This window comes from Bufo gargarizans, chromosome 3 (assembly GCF_014858855.1).
Source record: "Bufo gargarizans isolate SCDJY-AF-19 chromosome 3, ASM1485885v1, whole genome shotgun sequence".
Taxonomy (NCBI): Eukaryota; Metazoa; Chordata; class Amphibia; order Anura; family Bufonidae; genus Bufo; species Bufo gargarizans.
In genome coordinates this window covers 59,845,555-59,863,820 of record NC_058082.1, presented here as the reverse complement: position 1 = coordinate 59,863,820, position 18,266 = coordinate 59,845,555, and the positions used below count along the sequence as shown (strand labels likewise).

Genomic DNA, 18,266 nt, shown 5'->3' with positions numbered 1-18,266 from the left:
TGAAGGAAAAATGAATTCCCAAGTTTATCAAGGCATTTTGCAGGAGAACTTAAGGCCATCTGTCCACCAGCTGAAGCTCAACAGAAGATGGGTGTTGCAACAGGACAACGACCCAAAGCATAGAAGTAAATCAACAACAGAATGGCTTAGTCTTCATTCACACGTCCGTGGTGTATTGCGGATCCACAACACACCCGCCCGGCACCCCTATAGAAATGCCTATTCTTGTCCGCAGCTGCGGACAAGAATAGGACATGTTCTATCTTTTGTGGAGCTGCGGATCCGAAGATCGGGGCCGCGCTCCGCAATTGCGGATGCAGACAGCACACTGTGTGCTGTCCGCATCTATTCCGTCCTCATAGAGAATGAATGGGTCTGCAAAATTGCGGAACGGATGCAGGACCCATTTTGCGGACGTGTGAATGGAGCCTTAAACAGAAGAAAATATGCCTTCTGGAGTGGCCCAGTCAGAGTCCTGACCTCAACCCGATTGAGATGCTGTGGCATGACCTCAAGAAAGCGATTCACACCAGACATCCCAAGAATATTGCTGAACTGAAACAGTTCTGTAGAGTAATGGTCAAGAATTACTCCTGACCGCTGTGCACGTCTGATCTGCAACTACAGAAAACATTTGGTTGAAGTTATTCCTGCCAAAGGAGGTTCAACCAGTTATTAAATCCAAGGGTTCACATACTTTTCCCACCTGCACTGTGAATGGTTACATGGTGTGTTCAATAAAAACATGGTAATATTTAATTTTTGTGTGTTATTAGTTTAAGCAGACTGTGATTGTCTATTGTTGTGACTTAGAGGAAGATCAGATCACATTTTATGACCAATTTGTGCAGAAATCCATAAAATTCCAAAGGGTTCACATACTTTTTCTTGCAACTGTATATAGAATATAATTGTAGATACCCACTGCTGCTACGCAGGACACATTCAGATGGTCACATAAAGAAGACACCTTTATTTTATCGCTCCTTTATTTACTATGGATCGGGCAGATACAGGGATAATGCTTCACAGATTAGGTTAGTTTCGCGACTTTTTGCCATAGATGCAGCATCCGCAGGATAATAAACTGAAAAGTGGAAACCAATGAAAGATTAATATCGCACATAACTGCCGGTCCAGCATGTGCCCGACTATGGGCAGTGGTATCAATGAAGGGACTGTGCTTGCACCAGCGCAGGACTTCAGGCACAGAAAACAGTGACGTCAGGAGGATACTGGGCTGGTCTGGGGGACAATTTGTTTCTAATAAGAGCAATACACTATATGGCCAAACATACCTCCTATAGGTGTTCTCTAGGCTGCAGATATTGATACCCATCCTCAGGATTTTTTGCTTAGTCTTACCCTGTGACAGTTTGATCACTTAGCTACTACACTGCAATATTCCTATACTGAAGTGTATTATGCCTGTCAGTTTTAGTTTTCTATAACAGACAGCCTATTAGGTCCTACCTTAGGCAAGCCTAATAGGCTCCAGTACAAAGTAGTCATTGTTAGGCCCCAGCGGCCATAACATCCGACGTGGATGGTACTGGGCACAGCGTTGTAACAGTACGGGGTAGTGCACAAACTACACAACATCCACATCGGACTATTACGGCACAGTGCAAGAACGGTTAAAGGGAAGGTATCTTTAGTTTTTTTTTGTAATTAAACAATAAATCATCCTTTTGTTTTTACTTTGCAACTGTATAGTTTTATACTATTTACTTTACAAAGGGACAGCGAACTTAGGGTACTTTCACACTAGCGTTATTCTTTTCCAGTATTGAAATCCGGTAAAGGGTCTTAATACTGGAAAAAAAAAAAAAAAACCTCATCAGTTTTGTCCCAATGCATTCTGAATGGAAAGCAATCCGCTCAGTATGCATCAGGATTTCTCCCGTTCTGTCCCTTGTATGGTATTTGACCGGACAAAATACCGCAGCTTGCTGCAGTATTTTTTTCCAGCCAAAATCCCGGAACACTACCACACTTGCCGGATCCGGCATTAATTTCCATTGAAATATATTATTGCCGGATCCGGTACCAAATGTGTTCCGGAAGTTGCCGCATCGCCGGATCCGGTTTTCCGCTCTGTGCATGCGCAGTTCTTTCTAGCTTCGAAAATATTTAATACCGGATCCGTTATTCCGGATAATACCGGAAAGACGGATCCGGTATTTCAATGCATAAGTCTAACAGATCAGGATAAAAAAAGAGATATGTTTGCATACGGATTTCCAGATCTGGCAGGCAGTTCTGGCGACGCTAGTGTGAAAGTACCCTTACCTGAGCTGCTACATCAGCATCTGCAGGGAACTTACAGACGCCACTTAAAGGGGTTGTCCGCTTTTTACTATTGATAATCTATCGTCAGGATAGGTCTTCATTATCAGATCAGCAGAGGTCTGACTCCTGCCCTCCCCCCCCCCAATCTGCTGTTTGAAGAGAAGGAAGCGCTCATACAAGTGCCGCCTTCTCTGTTTACCTGATCACTACTGCAATTGCTGGGGGAGCAGGTAAACAGAGCAGGGATGGCGGCACTCGTATGAGCGTTGCCTTCTCCTCAAAAAGCTGATCAGCGGGGATGCTGGGAGTCAGACCCCACCTATCTGATATTGAGGACCTATCTTGAGAATAGGTCATCGGTAGTAAAATACGGACAACCCCTTTAAGGGCATGCTCACGTGGCAGATTTTAGCATGTATTTCTTGAGCCGTGCGCGGTCTGCCTCCCCATGCTACTCAATGGGAATCCACCCAACCTTTCATAAGGACGGTGATTTTGTCCCTGTGGATCTCCAAGCCACATCAAGAAGGGACAAGTGTCCCCACTCCAATTATCTCTACTGAATGGTACTAACTAGTGGTCGGATCCACGGCATTCAAACTACAAATCTGTGGCAGAAATGCGAGGGTCTGCTCTGGAATTCTGCCGTGGATTCCAGTGAAAATACATGATTTTTCTGATGTGTGTTTTCCACTGTGTGAACATACCCTAACCATGCTTCTATGCGAGATTGCCGAGACATGATCTGTGTCATGTGCTGGGAGGGAGGAGAGCTATGACCGTCAACTATTGTCAATTGTGTCATCCTGAGTTATCTGCCTTTTACTTATAACTGTAAAGCTGGGTTTACACGGGCGTGACGGATTTGTTCAGGATGCGTCCCGGGTGTACTGTGGCAAACCCGCGCGAGTAGGTACCCAATTGCAGGCAGATTTGACTGCGATTGCGTTCCGTTGTTCAGTTTTTATTGTGCGGATGCAATACGTTTTGCACGCGTGTGATAAAAACCTGAATGTGGTACCCAGACCCGAACTTCTTCACTGAAGTTCAGGTTTGGGTTCGGTGTTGTGTAGATGTAATTATTTTCCCTTATAACATGGTAATAAGGGAAAATAATAGCATTCTTTAATACAGAATGCTTAGTAGAAGGTCAATTGAGGGTTAAAAAATAAAAAAATATGAACTCCTCCAATTGATCGCGTAGCTGCAGGTCTCCTGTTCTTTCTTCAGGACCTGTGGTGACGTCACTGAGGTCATCACATTGTCGAATCACATGGTCCATCACCACAGTGATGGACCATGTAATGTGACGTCACCACAGGTCCTTTAGCCGGCAGCTCATGATTAAAGAAGTAAGAAGAGATCGGTAACTACGCGATCAAGAGGAGGAGGTGAGTTAATTTTTTAATTTTTTTAACCCTCAATTGACCTTCTACTAAGCATTTTGTACTAAAGAATGCTATTATTTTCCATACAGTGAATAGACTGTCATCTTAGCAACCATGCGTGAAAATCGCACCGCATCCGCACTTGCTTGCGATTTTCACTCAGCCCCATTCACTTCTTTGGGGCCTGCGTTGCGTGATAAACGCACAATATAGAGCATGCTGCGATTTTCACGCAACGCACAAGTGATGTGTGAAAATCACTGCTCATGTGCACAGCCCCATAGATATGAATGGGTCAGGATTCAGTGTGGGTGCAATGCGTTCACCTCACGCATTGCAACCGCGCGGAAATATTGCCCGTGTGAACTCAGCCTAAGGCCTCATAGAGACAACTGCGTCCGCAAAATACAGATACCGTCTGTGTGCATTCCGCAATAGAAATGGCTACTCTTGTCCACAAAACAGACAAGAATAGGACCTGTTCAATAATCTGGGAACCACCACACAGATGCGGACAGAGCGACTAGTAGTCTTGCCACCGATTCCCTTGAAACTAGAGAAATAACCTAAGTGGTGCATGCGAGTGCTTCGGCTTAGGAAGAGTGGGAGCAATGTACACGAACCAGGGTATCCACATTCTCAGATTATCCAGAAGTATACCACGCGATGGACATCGGGGCAGTGCGCTAGCTACAGGATCCCATCCCTTTGTGCCAACCAGCCAAGAAAAACACACTAGTTCGGAAACCTTGTGCCCCTTTAAAAGGTCGGGGAATCTAAAAGATGGCCTAGTCTGATTAGGAATGCCATGTGACTGATACATCATCGCCCACAACATAAGATACTAGACAGAACAGTTTGTGGATCATCTGATTTTAAAAAGCAAAAGACTTCTGTCCCAGCTTGTTTTTCCAAACCGATGAATGAGCTGGGAGCTGCCATCTTTGGTCATAATCTTAGTAATTTCCTTTGCCATGTCCCCACGGATGGTCAAAGTATGGAAGTGATCAAAGTCCTGTCTGCCCAGCTTGCGCAGACGGCGGGCCGCTGAGCGATAACACTTCCACGGCTGAGGCTCGATCAGTAAAAAGTCACACAACGTCTTCAGCCGATTCAGAAATTCTACTAGTCCGTGGTCACCGTGATTTAAGTGGATCCACATGGTTATGGACATACAGAATCCAATATGAAAGGAGGAGCGGCCAAATCTGTCCATGAAACCGTACAAAGCCCCCAGGGATGAGGTGTCGGTGATGTCCAGAGCAGAGAACATGATGGCATCAGGGCGAGGGTTGGCCGTCTGAGCTCTACTGATCAGATCAGGGTCAATGTCACAGCACATGAAGTGGATGCTTGTCAGAGCATCTGGACAACCTTCTGGTTGCATGAGATGGTCATATAGAGCAACACTCAATTCCTGCAAAACAAAACAGCCAACAGCATGTTGGGAATCACTAGAGAAGCTGGAGAGAGGAGTCGTTAGTAAATCATACATCGGGAGCTCCCCGCACACATAGGAATGTTGTGACCAAACCTGCTGTTCTTGGCGGGTTCCGTCAACAATACACCTATATGTATGGGGCCCTAAAGGGGTATTCCTATTTCTGATATTGACGGCATATTGCTAGGATAAGGTATCAATGTTAGAGATGTGCGGGCCCCACGTGTGGAAGCCACTATCTCCAGAATGGGCCCCCCCCCAAAGTTCACCACTATGGGATTTCCAAACATGGCCAAGCACTGGATTCGCTATTTCCGGCAGTTTTATTGCGGTACATGGAAAGATGGTCATACTTTCGCTCTCCAGTCACCACTATGGGGCTTCCGAAAATAGCCAAGCGCTCCATTATTTGGAACTCACATAAAAGTTAATGGAGAGCAGACCAAGCAGGAGCGTTGTGTTCTCCTTTACTGCTCCTTCTAGAGATGGGAGTGGGTCCCAGAGGTGGTACCTGAATTTGTCTGACATTGATGCTTAATGGTTAGCACTGGTGCCTTGCAGCACTGGTTACCTAGGGGCCAAAGAAAATATCTGCATGGAGTCTGTATGTTCTCCCCATGTTTGCGTCCGTTTCCTCCCACTCTCCAAAGACATATGGAAATTAGGCTGCGAGCTCCACTGGAGACAGCGAGTGATAATGCCTGCAGAATATGTCAGCGCTCTATACTGTATTTTGTAGACTATAAGGCCTCTTTCACACTACCGTATGGCTATTTCAGTGTTTTGCGGTCTGTTTTTCACAGATCCGTTGTTCCGTTTTTTGTTTCCGTATGGCATATACAGTATACAGTAATTACATAGGAAAAATTGGGATGGGCATAACATTTTCAATAGATGGTTCTGCAAAAACGGAACGGATATGGAGGACATACGGATGCATTTCTGTATGTGTTCTGTTTTTTTTTTTTGCAGACCCATTGAATTGAATAAAGCCACGGAACGTGATTTGCTGGCAATAATAGGACACGTTCTACCTTTCAACGGAACGGAAAACGGAAATACGTAAACCGTATGCATACGGAGTACATTCCGTTTTTTTTTTGCAGACCCATTGAAATGAATGGTTCCGTATACGGAACGCAAAAAACGGCCTGCAAAACGGAAAAAAAAATGGTAGTGTGAAAGAGGCCTAAGACTCACTTTTCCCCCAAAAGTGAGTAAAATGACTGCATCTTTCAGTCCAAATGCTAATGACCGCTTCCATTACAGAAGCGGTCATTAGTATGCAAGAGGTGTGGGGAATGCTGCACGGCTGTACTCGGCCTCCCTGGTCCTCTTTCAGGCGTCGCTCAACATACAGCGTCAGGACACAGCGAGTCCTGGATGTGGAGAGCGCCGTCGTCTAGGGCAAGCGAGGTAAGTTTTTTATTTTTTTATGTCTAATCTGAGGTCTGATGGGAGTCTGATCAGAGGCTAATGGAGGTTGGTGGTCTGATATAAGGCTGGTGGAGCTTGGGGGTCTGATCTAAAGGTGTGATGTAGAATGGCGTCTGATGAGGATCAGGGATGTGATCTGAGGTCTGAAGAAGAATGGTGTCTGATGAGGATTGGGGATCTGATGTGTGATGAAGAACGGTGTCTGATGAGGATTGGGGGTCTAATCGGAGGTCTGATGAAGAATGGTGTCTGATGTCGAGCAGGGATCTGATCTGAGGTGTGATGAAGAATGGTGTCTGATGAGGAGCAGGGATCTGATCTGAGGTGTGAAGAATGGTGTCTGATGAGGAGCAGGGATCTGATCTGATGTGTGATGAAGAATGGTGTCTGATGAGGAGCAGGGATCTGATCTGAGGTGTGATGAAGAATGGTGTCTGATGAGGAGCAGGGATCTGATCTGAGGTGTGATGAAGAATGGTGTCTGATGAGGAGCAGGGATCTGATCTGAGGTGTGATGAAGAATGGTGTCTGATAAGGAGCAGGGATCTGATCTGAGGTGTGAAGGATGGTGTCTGATGAGGAGCAGGGATCTGATCTGAGGTCTGATGAGGAGCAGGGATCTGATCTGAGGTGTGATGAAGAATGGTGTCTGATGAGGAGCAGGGATCTGATCTGAGGTGTGAAGGATGGTGTCTGATGAGGAGCAGGGATCTGATCTGAGGTCTGATGAGGAGCAGGGATCTGATCTGAGGTGTGATGAAGAATAATGGTGTCTGATGAGGAGCAGGGATCTGATCTGAGGTGTGATGAAGAATGGTGTCTGATGAGGAGCAGGGATCTGATCTGAGGTGTGATGAAGAATGGTGTCTGATGAGGAGCAGGGATCTGATCTGAGGTGTGATGAAGAATGGTGTCTGATAAGGAGCAGGGATCTGATCTGAGGTGTGAAGGATGGTGTCTGATGAGGAGCAGGGATCTGATCTGAGGTCTGATGAGGAGCAGGGATCTGATCTGAGGTGTGATGAAGAATGGTGTCTGATAAGGAGCAGGGATCTGATCTGAGGTGTGAAGGATGGTGTCTGATGAGGAGCAGGGATCTGATCTGAGGTGTGAAGGATGGTGTCTGATGAGGAGCAGGGATCTGATCTGAGGTCTGATGAGGAGCAGGGATCTGATCTGAGGTCTGATGAGGAGCAGGGATCTGATCTGAGGTCTGATGAGGAGCAGGGATCTGATCTGAGGTGTGATGAAGAATGGTGTCTGATGAGGAGCAGGGATCTGATCTGAGGTGTGATGAAGGATGGCGTCTGATGAGGAGCAGGGATCTGTGATCTGAGGGGTGATGAAGGATGGTGTCTGATGAGGAGCAGGGATCTGTGATCTGAGGTGTGATGAAGGATGGCGTCTGATGAGGATCTAATCTGAGGTGTGAAGGATGGTGTCTGATGAGGATTGGGGGTCTAATCTGAGGTCTGATGAAAAATATATTTTTTTTATTATTTTCCTCCTCTTATTAGTTTGAAAAATACGTTGCGTAAAATAAGTGCCAGATAATTCCCGCCACCTATTCAGCTTTGTTACACCTGGATTTACCTCCGCCTTCTGCATCACCAAGGTTGAAAGCTACTGTGAAATTCCGCATTGTGTGGATGACGCTGTGAAAACTCCCTCCACTTGTAGATTGCTGCAGATTAGGTGTTCCCACCTGCTACACGGAAGCTCAGCCTATAAGCCCACTGCCCACATACTCTTCCTTGGTGCAGCCACTTCTTGCTGGAGGATTACTAGAACGCTAACAGATAAATGTGCAAGTACAACCATACAGTATAGCTGCACTGTGTCCTCCAGAGCTGCACTCCGCAGAAGTTCCCCGCTATGGCTAATGTTGCCCCGGTGACGAGTTCCCTAATTGCATACTACCCTGCAGGCTGTCCGCACACTCACCCCTGTGTTACACCCGACATCCAGCGCCAGCAGCGCCCCCTCCACCCCGCCATGTCTCTGCAGCAGCTCCAGCAGCTGCCCCCGGGGTAACAGAGTCGTACGGGTCTCGGGCGGATGAAAGCTGTAATAATTAGGGAAGTTTCCATACCGAGCGGCTCCCGGTTCTTCCCGGCTATCAGGCTCGGAGTTCTCCATCTTTACCATGTGCTTGTTCCCGGACGAACACGGCTGCAGGCTGCACACTTCCGGTCCGCGGCCATCTTACTACTCCCAACATGTGACTTCAGACCATGCAATAACTGAATGTGTCCATACGAAGCACTACATACAAATATACGTTTAAACTATTTAATTATGGCTTTTAATTTAGTTACAAGGCCTATGTGATAATAGGGTCTGTACACACGCAAATTTACATTGGTGTTGTGGAGGGTTGTAAAAACACCAGATAACCACATGCAAGATTTTTTTTATTTTATGTTTTTAGCCCCGTTTTTGGGGTAGTTTTTGCACACAGTGTGACTTATCACTAGTGTTTTCTTCATGGTGTTTTCCCCTTATAAATAGGGTGAGGTGAAAACACCCGACAAAAAGCGCCAAGAGCTGCAGCATTGCTGAGTTTTTGAAGAAAAAAAAGCAAGAAACAAAACAATAGCCACCTAATGAACAAAACTCCAGGAGTAGTGATGAGCGAACTTGTGTTTTCAAGTTTGGCATACAAGGTTTGGTTTCGGGTTATCTAAGAATTCCGTTATGGATTCCGCTACCACGGACCATAAGGTACAGTACAGACCAAAAGTTTGGACACACCTTCTCATTCAAAGAGTTTTCTTTACTTTCATGACTATGAAAATTGTAGATTCACACTGAAGGCATCAAAACTATGAATTAACACATGTGGAATTATATACTTATCAAAAAAGTATGAAACAACTGAAAATATGTCATATTCTAGGTTCTTTAAAGTAGCCACCTTTTGCTGTGATTACTGCTTTGCACACTCTTGGCATTCTCTTGATGAGCTTCAAGAGGTAGTCACCTGAAATGGTTTTCACTTCACAGGTGTGCCCTGTCAGGTTTAATAAGTGGGATTTCTTGCCTTATAAATGGGGTTGGGACCATCAGTTGCGTTGTGGAGAAGTCAGGTGGCTACACAGCTGATAGTCCTACTGAATAGACTGTTAGAATTTGTATTATGGCAAGAAAAAAGCAGCTAACTAAAGAAAAACGAGTGGCCATCATTACTTTAAGAAATGAAGGTTAGTCAGTCCGAAAAATTGGGAAAACTTTGAAAGTGTCCCAGAGTGCAGTCACAAAAAACATCAAGCGCTACAAAGAAACTGGCTCACATGCGGACCGCCCCAGAAAAGGAAGACTAAGAGTCACCTCTGCTGTGGAGGATAAGTTCATCCGAGTCACCAGCCTCAGAAATCGCAGGTTAACAGCAGCTCAGATTAGAGACCAGGTCAATGCCACACAGAGTTCTAGCAGCAGACACATCTCTAGAACAACTGTTAAGAGGAGACTGTGTGAATCAGGCCTTCATGGTAGAACATCTGCTAGGAAACCACTGCTAAGGACAGGCAACAATCAGAAGAGACTTGTTTGGGCTAAAGAACACAAGGAATGGACATTAGACCAGTGGAAATCTGTGCTTTGGTCTGATGAGTCCAAATTTGAGATCTTTGGTTCCAACCACCGTGTCTTTGTGCGACGCAGAAAAGGTGAACGGATGGACTCTACATGCCTGGCTCCCACCGTGAAGCATGGAGGAGGGGGTGTGATGGTGTGGGGGTGCTTTTCTGGTGAAACTGTTGGGGATTTATTAAAAATTGAAGGCATACTGAACCAGCATGGCTACCTGTCACGGAAGGTGTACAGGAAACTAGAAGACACAAAATGAAGATCCGACTGACTGGATTCAAAACTAAGGAACAAAAGGGAGAGCCCTGCATCAGACCTGGCTCTCTCCCTAACTGCTCTGCCTATGCGAAAATCCCAAAGGTAGATGATCGCATATCCTCGTACCTCGACTGTATAACACCTGAACACCCTATAATAGTGAGGGGACACGACCACCGGCTCCCTACACTTGATACGGAGGGAGTCAGGGTCACCTGGGATCCAGCAAAAAGGAAAACACAAATGAACAAACAAAACTTATCTGTAGAAGACTCAGAAGTAGGATCAGCATGCACACACTCCAGGAAGTAATATAAACCGCAAAGTGATGCAGTATGGGGAGGGATTTAAAGGGATGCAATCAGTGCAACTACATGACAGCTGAGAGAGGCTAACGATATGAGAAAATGAAAGCAAAACAAAAGGAACCTCAAGGAGGAGGTTCTGAAGGACGTCTGTCAGAGCTTCTCAGATGTCTGGTGGTGACAGTACCCCTCCTTCTACGAGTGGACTCCGGACACTCAGAGCCCACCTTCTCTGGATGGGACCTATGGAAAGCCCTAATGAGACTAGTGGCCTTAATGTCCGTCACTGGGACCCACATCCTCTCCTCAGGACCATAACCCTCCCAATGAATGAGGTACTGGAGAGAACCGCGGACAACACGAGAATCCACAATCCTAGAGACCTGAAATTCAAGATTACCATCAACCACAATCGGAGGAGGAGGCAAAGACGAGGGTACAATGGGTTGGACATAAGGTTTTAATAAGGACTTATGAAAAACATTATGGATCTTCCAAGTCTGAGGAAGATCAAGACGGTAGGCAACAGGATTGATGACGGACAAGATTTTGTAAGGTCATCAAGATTTTGTAAGGCCCAATAAACTTAGGACCCGACTTCCAGGAGGGAACCTTCAATTTGATATTCTTAGTAGACAACCACATCAGATCACCAACATTCAGGTCCGGACCAGGCACACGTCTCTTACCTGCCACACGCTTATATCTCTCACTCATGCTCTTTAGATTATCCTGAATCTTTTGCCAAATAGATGACAAAGATGAGGAGAATCTGTCCTCATCAGGTAAACTAGAAGACCCCTCTCCAGAGAATGTCCCAAACTGTGGATGAAACCCATATGCACCAAAACATGGTGACTTATGAGAGGACTCCTGACAACGGTTATTTAAAGAAAACTCAGCAAGGGACAAAAAAGAACACCAATCCTCCTGATTCTCCGCCACAAAACAGCGCAGATATGTCTCCAGATTCTGATTGACGCGCTCTGTCTGACCATTCGACTGCGGGTGGAAAGCAGAAGAGAATGACAACCAAACCCCCAAGCGAGAACAGAAAGCCTTCCAGAATCTGGAAACAATCTGCATGCCCCTATCAGAGACTATGTCTGAAGGAATACCATGCAATTTGACAATGTGATCAATAAATGCCTGCGCCAGCGTCTTAGCATTGCGCAAACCAGGAAAAGGAATGAAATGCACCATTTTGCTAAAACGGTCCACCACCACCAGAATCACAGTCTTCCCCGAGGAACGAGGCAGGTCCATAATGAAGTCCATGGACAGATGTGTCCAAGGACAGGAAGAAATGGGTAACGGAAGGAGAGGACCTGATGGCCGTGAATGAGGGACTTTGGCACGAGCGCAGGTCTCGCAGGCTGCCACAAAACCCTCAACTGACTTACGAAGCGCCGGCCACCAGAATCTTTGAGCGATGAGATCCACTGTGGCTCTTGCCCCCGGGTGCCCAGCAAGGACAGTATCATGGTGTTCCTTAAAAATCTTGTGTCTTAAAGCGAGAGGCACAAACAACCTCCCAGGAGGACAAAGATCAGGAGCCTCTGACTGGGCTTCCTGAACCTCTGCCTCCCATTCAGGATAAAGAGCAGAGACCACCACACCTTCAGCCAAAATGGGACCCGGGTCTTCAAAATTCCCACCTCCCGGAAAACAACGTGACAGGGCATCCGCCTTCACATTCTTAACCCCAGGGCGGAACGTGACAACAAAATTAAACCTTGAAAAGAACAAAGACCATATGGCCTGTCTCGGGTTCAGACGCTTGGCTGACTCCAAGTAGGCTGGATTCTTATAGTCAGTAAACACGGTAATAGGGTGTCTGGCTCTCTCTAGCCAATGGCGCCATTCCTCAAAAGCCAACTTGATGGCCAACAACTCCCTATCTCCCACATCGTAATTTCTCTCTGCGGAGGAGCGTTTATTCGAGAAAAAGGCACACGGTCGCCATTTGGCAGGAGAGGGACCCTGAGACAAGACCGCACCCACACCCACCTCAGACGCATTAACCTCAACTATGAAGGGTAGAGAAATATCAGGTTGTACCAAGATGGGAGCGGAAGCAAAACTCTCCTTGATATTAGAAAAGGCCTTACGCGCCTCTACCGACCAGGAGGAAAAATCTGCCCCCTTTCTAGTCATATCAGTGAGTGGTTTAACAACAGAGGAATAATTCAAAATAAACTTCCTGTAATAATTGGCAAAACCCAAAAAACGCATCAGCGCCTTCTGATTCTCAGGAAGCTCCCACTCAAGCACAGCGCGGACCTTCTCGGGGTCCATGCGAAAACCAGAAGCGGAGAGAAGAAACCCCAGAAATTGAATTTCTGGAACCGCAAACACACATTTTTCCAGTTTAGCGTACAATTTATTCTCCCGCAGGATGAGCAAGACCTGATGTAAGTGTTCCTTATGAGTTTTGAAATCAGGAGAAAAAATCAAAATGTCATCTAGATACACTAATACAAATTTCCCCATTAAATGATAAAAAATGCTGTTCACAAAATGCTGAAAGACGGCTGGAGCATTTATCAAACCAAAAGGCATAACCAAATTCTCAAAATGGCTCTCAGGGGTATTGAAGGCCGTCTTCCATTCGTCTCCTTCTCTGACCCTGACCAGGTTGTATGCCCCTCTTAGATCCAACTTGGAAAAAACTTTAGCCCCAACAATCTGGTTAAACAGGTCCGGGATCAGAGGAAGCAGATATGGGTCGCGAATTGTGATACTGTTCAGCTCCCTGAAATCCAGACATGGTCTTAAAGAACCTTTTTTTTTCTTAACAAAGAAAAAAAAAGCGGCAACAGGTGACTTCGAGGGTCGTATGTGTCCCTTTCTCAGACTCTCAGAGATATAAGCACACATAGCGACCCTTTCAGGTTGGGAGAGATTGTATAAACAAGATTTAGGCAGCTTGGTGCCTGGGGTGAGATTAATAGGGCAATCGTACTCCCTGTGCGGGGGCAAGTCCTGAACACCACTCTCAGAGAACACATCCGAAAATTCAGAGAGAAAAGATGGTACAGTCTTAGTAGAAACCTCAGAAACAGATGTCGTGAGGCAATTCTCTCCAAGTCACTCCAACCATTTATTTGCCTCGCTTGCCAATCAATGGTGGGGTTATGTTTAGTGAGCCAGGGTAACCCCAACACTAGAGGAGTAGGCAACCCACTTAGGACGAAACATGACACATCCTCAACATGAGTATCACTCATAATCAAACGGATATTGTGAACTATGCCCTTTAACGATTTCTGAGAAAGTGGAACGGAATCAATAGCAAAAACAGGTATATCCTTTTCCAAAGTGCATACCTGGAAACCATGAGTTATAGCAAATTGACTATCAATGAGATTGACAGCTGCTCCACTATCTACAAAAATCTCACAAAAAATGTACTTGCTCTCTAGCGCCACCCTGGCAGGTAGGACAAAACGGGAACTACAAGCAAACGGAAAACCTTTAATTTCCGCATCAACCTTGCCAATAGTAACAGATGGAACGTTTTTAGAGGATTTTTTTATTTTTGTTTCTTTATTACTCTCAAAAAACTGCCTGAATCTCCTAGAGGGACAAACATTTGCCAACTCATTTATACCTCCACAACAGAAACAAACCTTCCTATGAGAGCTGAATCCTCTATTGTCAGAGGCAAGCAAACCCAGCTGGATGGGCCCCTGCTCAGAAGGGATTGAGAGCGACTGAGACCCCTGTGCACTGAATGAGACCGCCACACTGTCCTTGGACTGAGTATGACAGGAAGGAGTGATCTCTCCTCTCTCTCTAAGACGCCTGTCAATACGAACGGCCCGAGACATGGCAGAGTCCAAGGAGGTAGGTCTCTCATGAAAAGCAAATGCATCTTTCAATCCCTCTGAAAGACCATGGCAAAATTTACTTCGGAGTGCAGCATCATTCCAACCAGTATCAGCTGCCCATCTCCGAAATTCTGAGCAGTATATCTCTGCGGATTGTTTACCCTGACATAAAAGACGTAGTCTAGACTCAGCCAGAGCAACACGATCCGGATCATCATATATCTGACCAAGGGCTAAAAAGAATTCATCCACTGAACAGAGGGGCCGTGCCCCCACCGGTAGCGAAAAGGCCCAGGACTGAGCGTTATCCCTGAGCAGCGAAATGATGATCCCCACCCTCCGTTCCTCATCACCAGAGGAATGGGGAAGTAGGCGAAAATGGAGTTTTCAAGCCTCTCTAAAACTAACAAAATTCTCACTAACCCCGGAGAACGTATCCGGGAGCGAGAGCTTAGGCTCAGAACAAACTCCATGAACGCAGGCTGAACCGGTCACTTGAAACTGAGAAAGAGTCTTACGGAGATCTGCTACCTCCAATGAAAGACCCTGCATGCGTTCAGTCAAAAGTGAAACCGGATCCATGCTTGAGACGGTTTTGGTGGTTTATAATGTCACGGAAGGTGTACAGGAAACTAGAAGACACAAAATGAAGATCCGACTGACTGGATCTAAAACTAAGGAACAAAAGTGAGAGCCCTGCATCAGACCTGGCTCTCTCCCTAACTGCTCAGCCTATGCAAAAATCCCAAAGGTAGATGATCGCATATCCTCGTACCTCGACTGTATAACACCTGAACACCCTATAATAGTGAGGGGATACAACCACCGGCTCCCTAAACTTGATACGGAGGGTGTCAGGTTCACCTGGGATCCAGCAAACAGGAAAACACAAATGAACAAACAAAACTTATCTGTAGAAGACTCAGAAGTAGGATCAGCATGCACACACTCCAGGAAGTAATATAAACCGCAAAGTGATGCAGTATTCGGAGGGATTTAAAGGGATGCAATCAGTGCAACTACAAGATAGCTGAGAGAGGCTAACGAGATGAGAAAATGAAAGCAAAACAAAAGGAACCTCAAGGAGGAGGTTCTGAAGGACGTCTGTCAGAGCTTCTCAGATATCTGGTGGTGACACTACCACAGCATCTTGCAGCGTCATGCTATTCCATCCGGTTTGCGTTTAGTTGGACCATCATTTATTTTTTAACAGGACAATGACCCCAAACACACCTCCAGGGCTATTTGACCATAAAGGAGAGTAATGGGTTGCTGCGCCAGATGACCTGGCCTCCACAGTCACCGGACCTGAACCCAATCGAGATGGTTTGGGGTGAGCTGGACTGCGGAGTGAAGGCAAAAGGGCCAACAAGTGCTAAGCATCTCTGGGAACTCCTTCAAGACTGTTGGAAGACCATTTCAGGTGACTACCTCTTGAAGCTCATCATGAGAATGCCAAGAGTGTGCAAAGCAGCAATCAAAGCAAAAGGTGGCTACTTTGAAGAACCTAGAATATGACATATTTTCAGTTGTTTCACACTTTTTTGTTATGTATATAATTCCACATGTGTTAATTCATAGTTTTGATGCCTTCAGTGTGAATCTATAATTTTCATAGTCATGAAAATAAAAAAAACTCTTTGAATGAGAAGGTGTGTCCAAACTTTTGGTCTGTACTGTATGTACGCCAAACTTGAAAACACAAGTTTGCTCATTCCTATCCAGGAGCAAAATATATGTCCTGAGTTTCATATTTCCCATTGACCAGGGATCAGCAACCTCTGGCACTCCAGCTGTTCTGAAACTACAACTCCCAGAATCCTCCTTTCACTTCTAGTGGAGTTACAAGAAAAGCCAAGTTTTTCTGCACGCTAGGAGTTGTAGTTTTGCAGTAGCTGGAGTGCGGAAGGTTGCTGATCCCTGCCATAGACCTTCAGCGGACATCTGGAGCTGGTGTTTGTATTGCAAAAAACTCCAGGTGCAAAAATTCTAGAAAATAAAATGTTTAACAAAAGTGCAGAAAAACACCAGCAAAAACCTACGTGTGAGTCCAACCTTATTGCTGCCATCTTTTCCTCGCACATACACCAGCTGTTTATCAGACAGAGTATTATATGAGACTTTTTGATCACTTTTTGCAGCTATTTTTGTCTTCGCAGAAAAACTTCAACATTTTAACTGTATTTACAGAAATCATGGCAAAAAATGATCCATCTTCAACAAGTGGAAGCATCCTACCCAGATAAGTAACCTGACTGTCCATACTCTGCGTTATTAAGAAAATTTACCAGCATCAGCCTCTGCATATTAATAAACGGTGACAACGATGCACCTGATGATGGTGACATGCCACCACTGCAAATCCAGTCTCAGAAATTCCAGCACTATTTCTGTTCACGGGTAGCATAGACCACAATACTATTTCTTTTTGCAGTATGGTGGATATTAGAGCCAAATCACTTGTTTAAATTAGTCACAAGTTGCGGACGAGTCACAGAAATGTTTTTTTGCCATGTGGCTTTTCCGTAGCTTGCGGTCACGTGACCAATGACACTTACCCAGTAGGGTAAGTGCAGAATAATGGGTTGATCATAGTGTACTTTATTTTGTAACACTATAGCACATGCTGTATTAGGCCCGTTCACATTTCCGTAAATCTTTCCATTTTTCTGTTCTGAGTAGAAACAAGGAAAAAATGGCATGTGATGGCCACCAGTGGCACCTGAAGGGCACTATTGGTTTATAATAACGTCCATTGTTTTCCACTGCAGCATCTGTCATTTTCCCTGAAAGGCACGGGAGAGAACACAGAAGATGTGATAGCTGATTATCTATCACCACTAGAAAACCCTGCTTATCACTGTTTATAGTATAAGGACAGGGGAGAACATAGGAGAGGAGAAAAATGATTATCTATCATCACTAGAACACCCTGCTTATCACTATTCATAGTATAAAGGACAGGAGAGAACACAGGAAAGGTGAGAACTGATTATCCATAACCACTAGAACATCCTGCTTATCACTGTTTATAATATAAGGACAGAAGAGAACACAGGAGAGGTGAGAACTGATTATTTATCACCACTAGAACATCCTGCTTATCACTGTTCGTAGTATAAGGATAGCAGAGAACACAGTTCGGTGATGCGATGTCAGCCGTTTAACCCTTTCCATACAGCGGTCCGTACGGACCGCTGTATGGAAAAGGTTAACAGCTCAGGGAGCTCCCTCCCTCTCCCATCGGGGGGCAGCTGTGCCTTTGCAGCCCCCCGAATGGAGAGGGAGAGAGCTCCCAGGCAGCCCCCCAAGCCCCATCCTTACCCTTCCCCGTCTGCGAAGTTCTGGCAACTACTGAGCAGACGGGGAAGGTTCCCATGGCAACAGGACGCCTTCTCAGGCGTCCTGCTGTCTATGGTGCTGAACAGATCTGTGCTGAAAGCATAGATCTGTTCAGACAAAGTGTAAGTAAAATACAGTACAGTACATTATATATTGTACTGTACTGTATTATGCAGACATCAGACCCACTGGATCTTCAAGAACCAAGTGGGTCTGGGTCAAAAATAAAGTAAAAATCAAAAAACACATTTATCACTGATTAAAAAAGAAAAAAAAGAAATTCCCTACACATATTTGGTATCGCCGCGTCCGTAACGTCCTGATCTATAAAACAGTCATGTTACTTTACCCGAACGGTGAACGCCATAAAAATAAAAAATTA

General features: G+C 45.5%; 1 protein-coding gene across 1 annotated transcript; it reads right to left on the bottom strand.

The window, feature by feature from the left end:
* Positions 1 to 4,043: 4,043 nt before the first annotated feature.
* On the bottom strand, positions 4,044 to 8,730 carry BCDIN3D (BCDIN3 domain containing RNA methyltransferase). Its single transcript, XM_044287297.1, has 2 exons — positions 8,503 to 8,730; positions 4,044 to 5,097 (listed from the first exon to the last, which is right to left on the bottom strand). Exons 1-2 carry the CDS (start codon positions 8,704 to 8,706, stop codon positions 4,546 to 4,548), a joined length of 756 nt encoding a protein of 251 aa, XP_044143232.1. The 5' UTR covers positions 8,707 to 8,730; the 3' UTR covers positions 4,044 to 4,545.
* Positions 8,731 to 18,266: the final 9,536 nt, after the last annotated feature.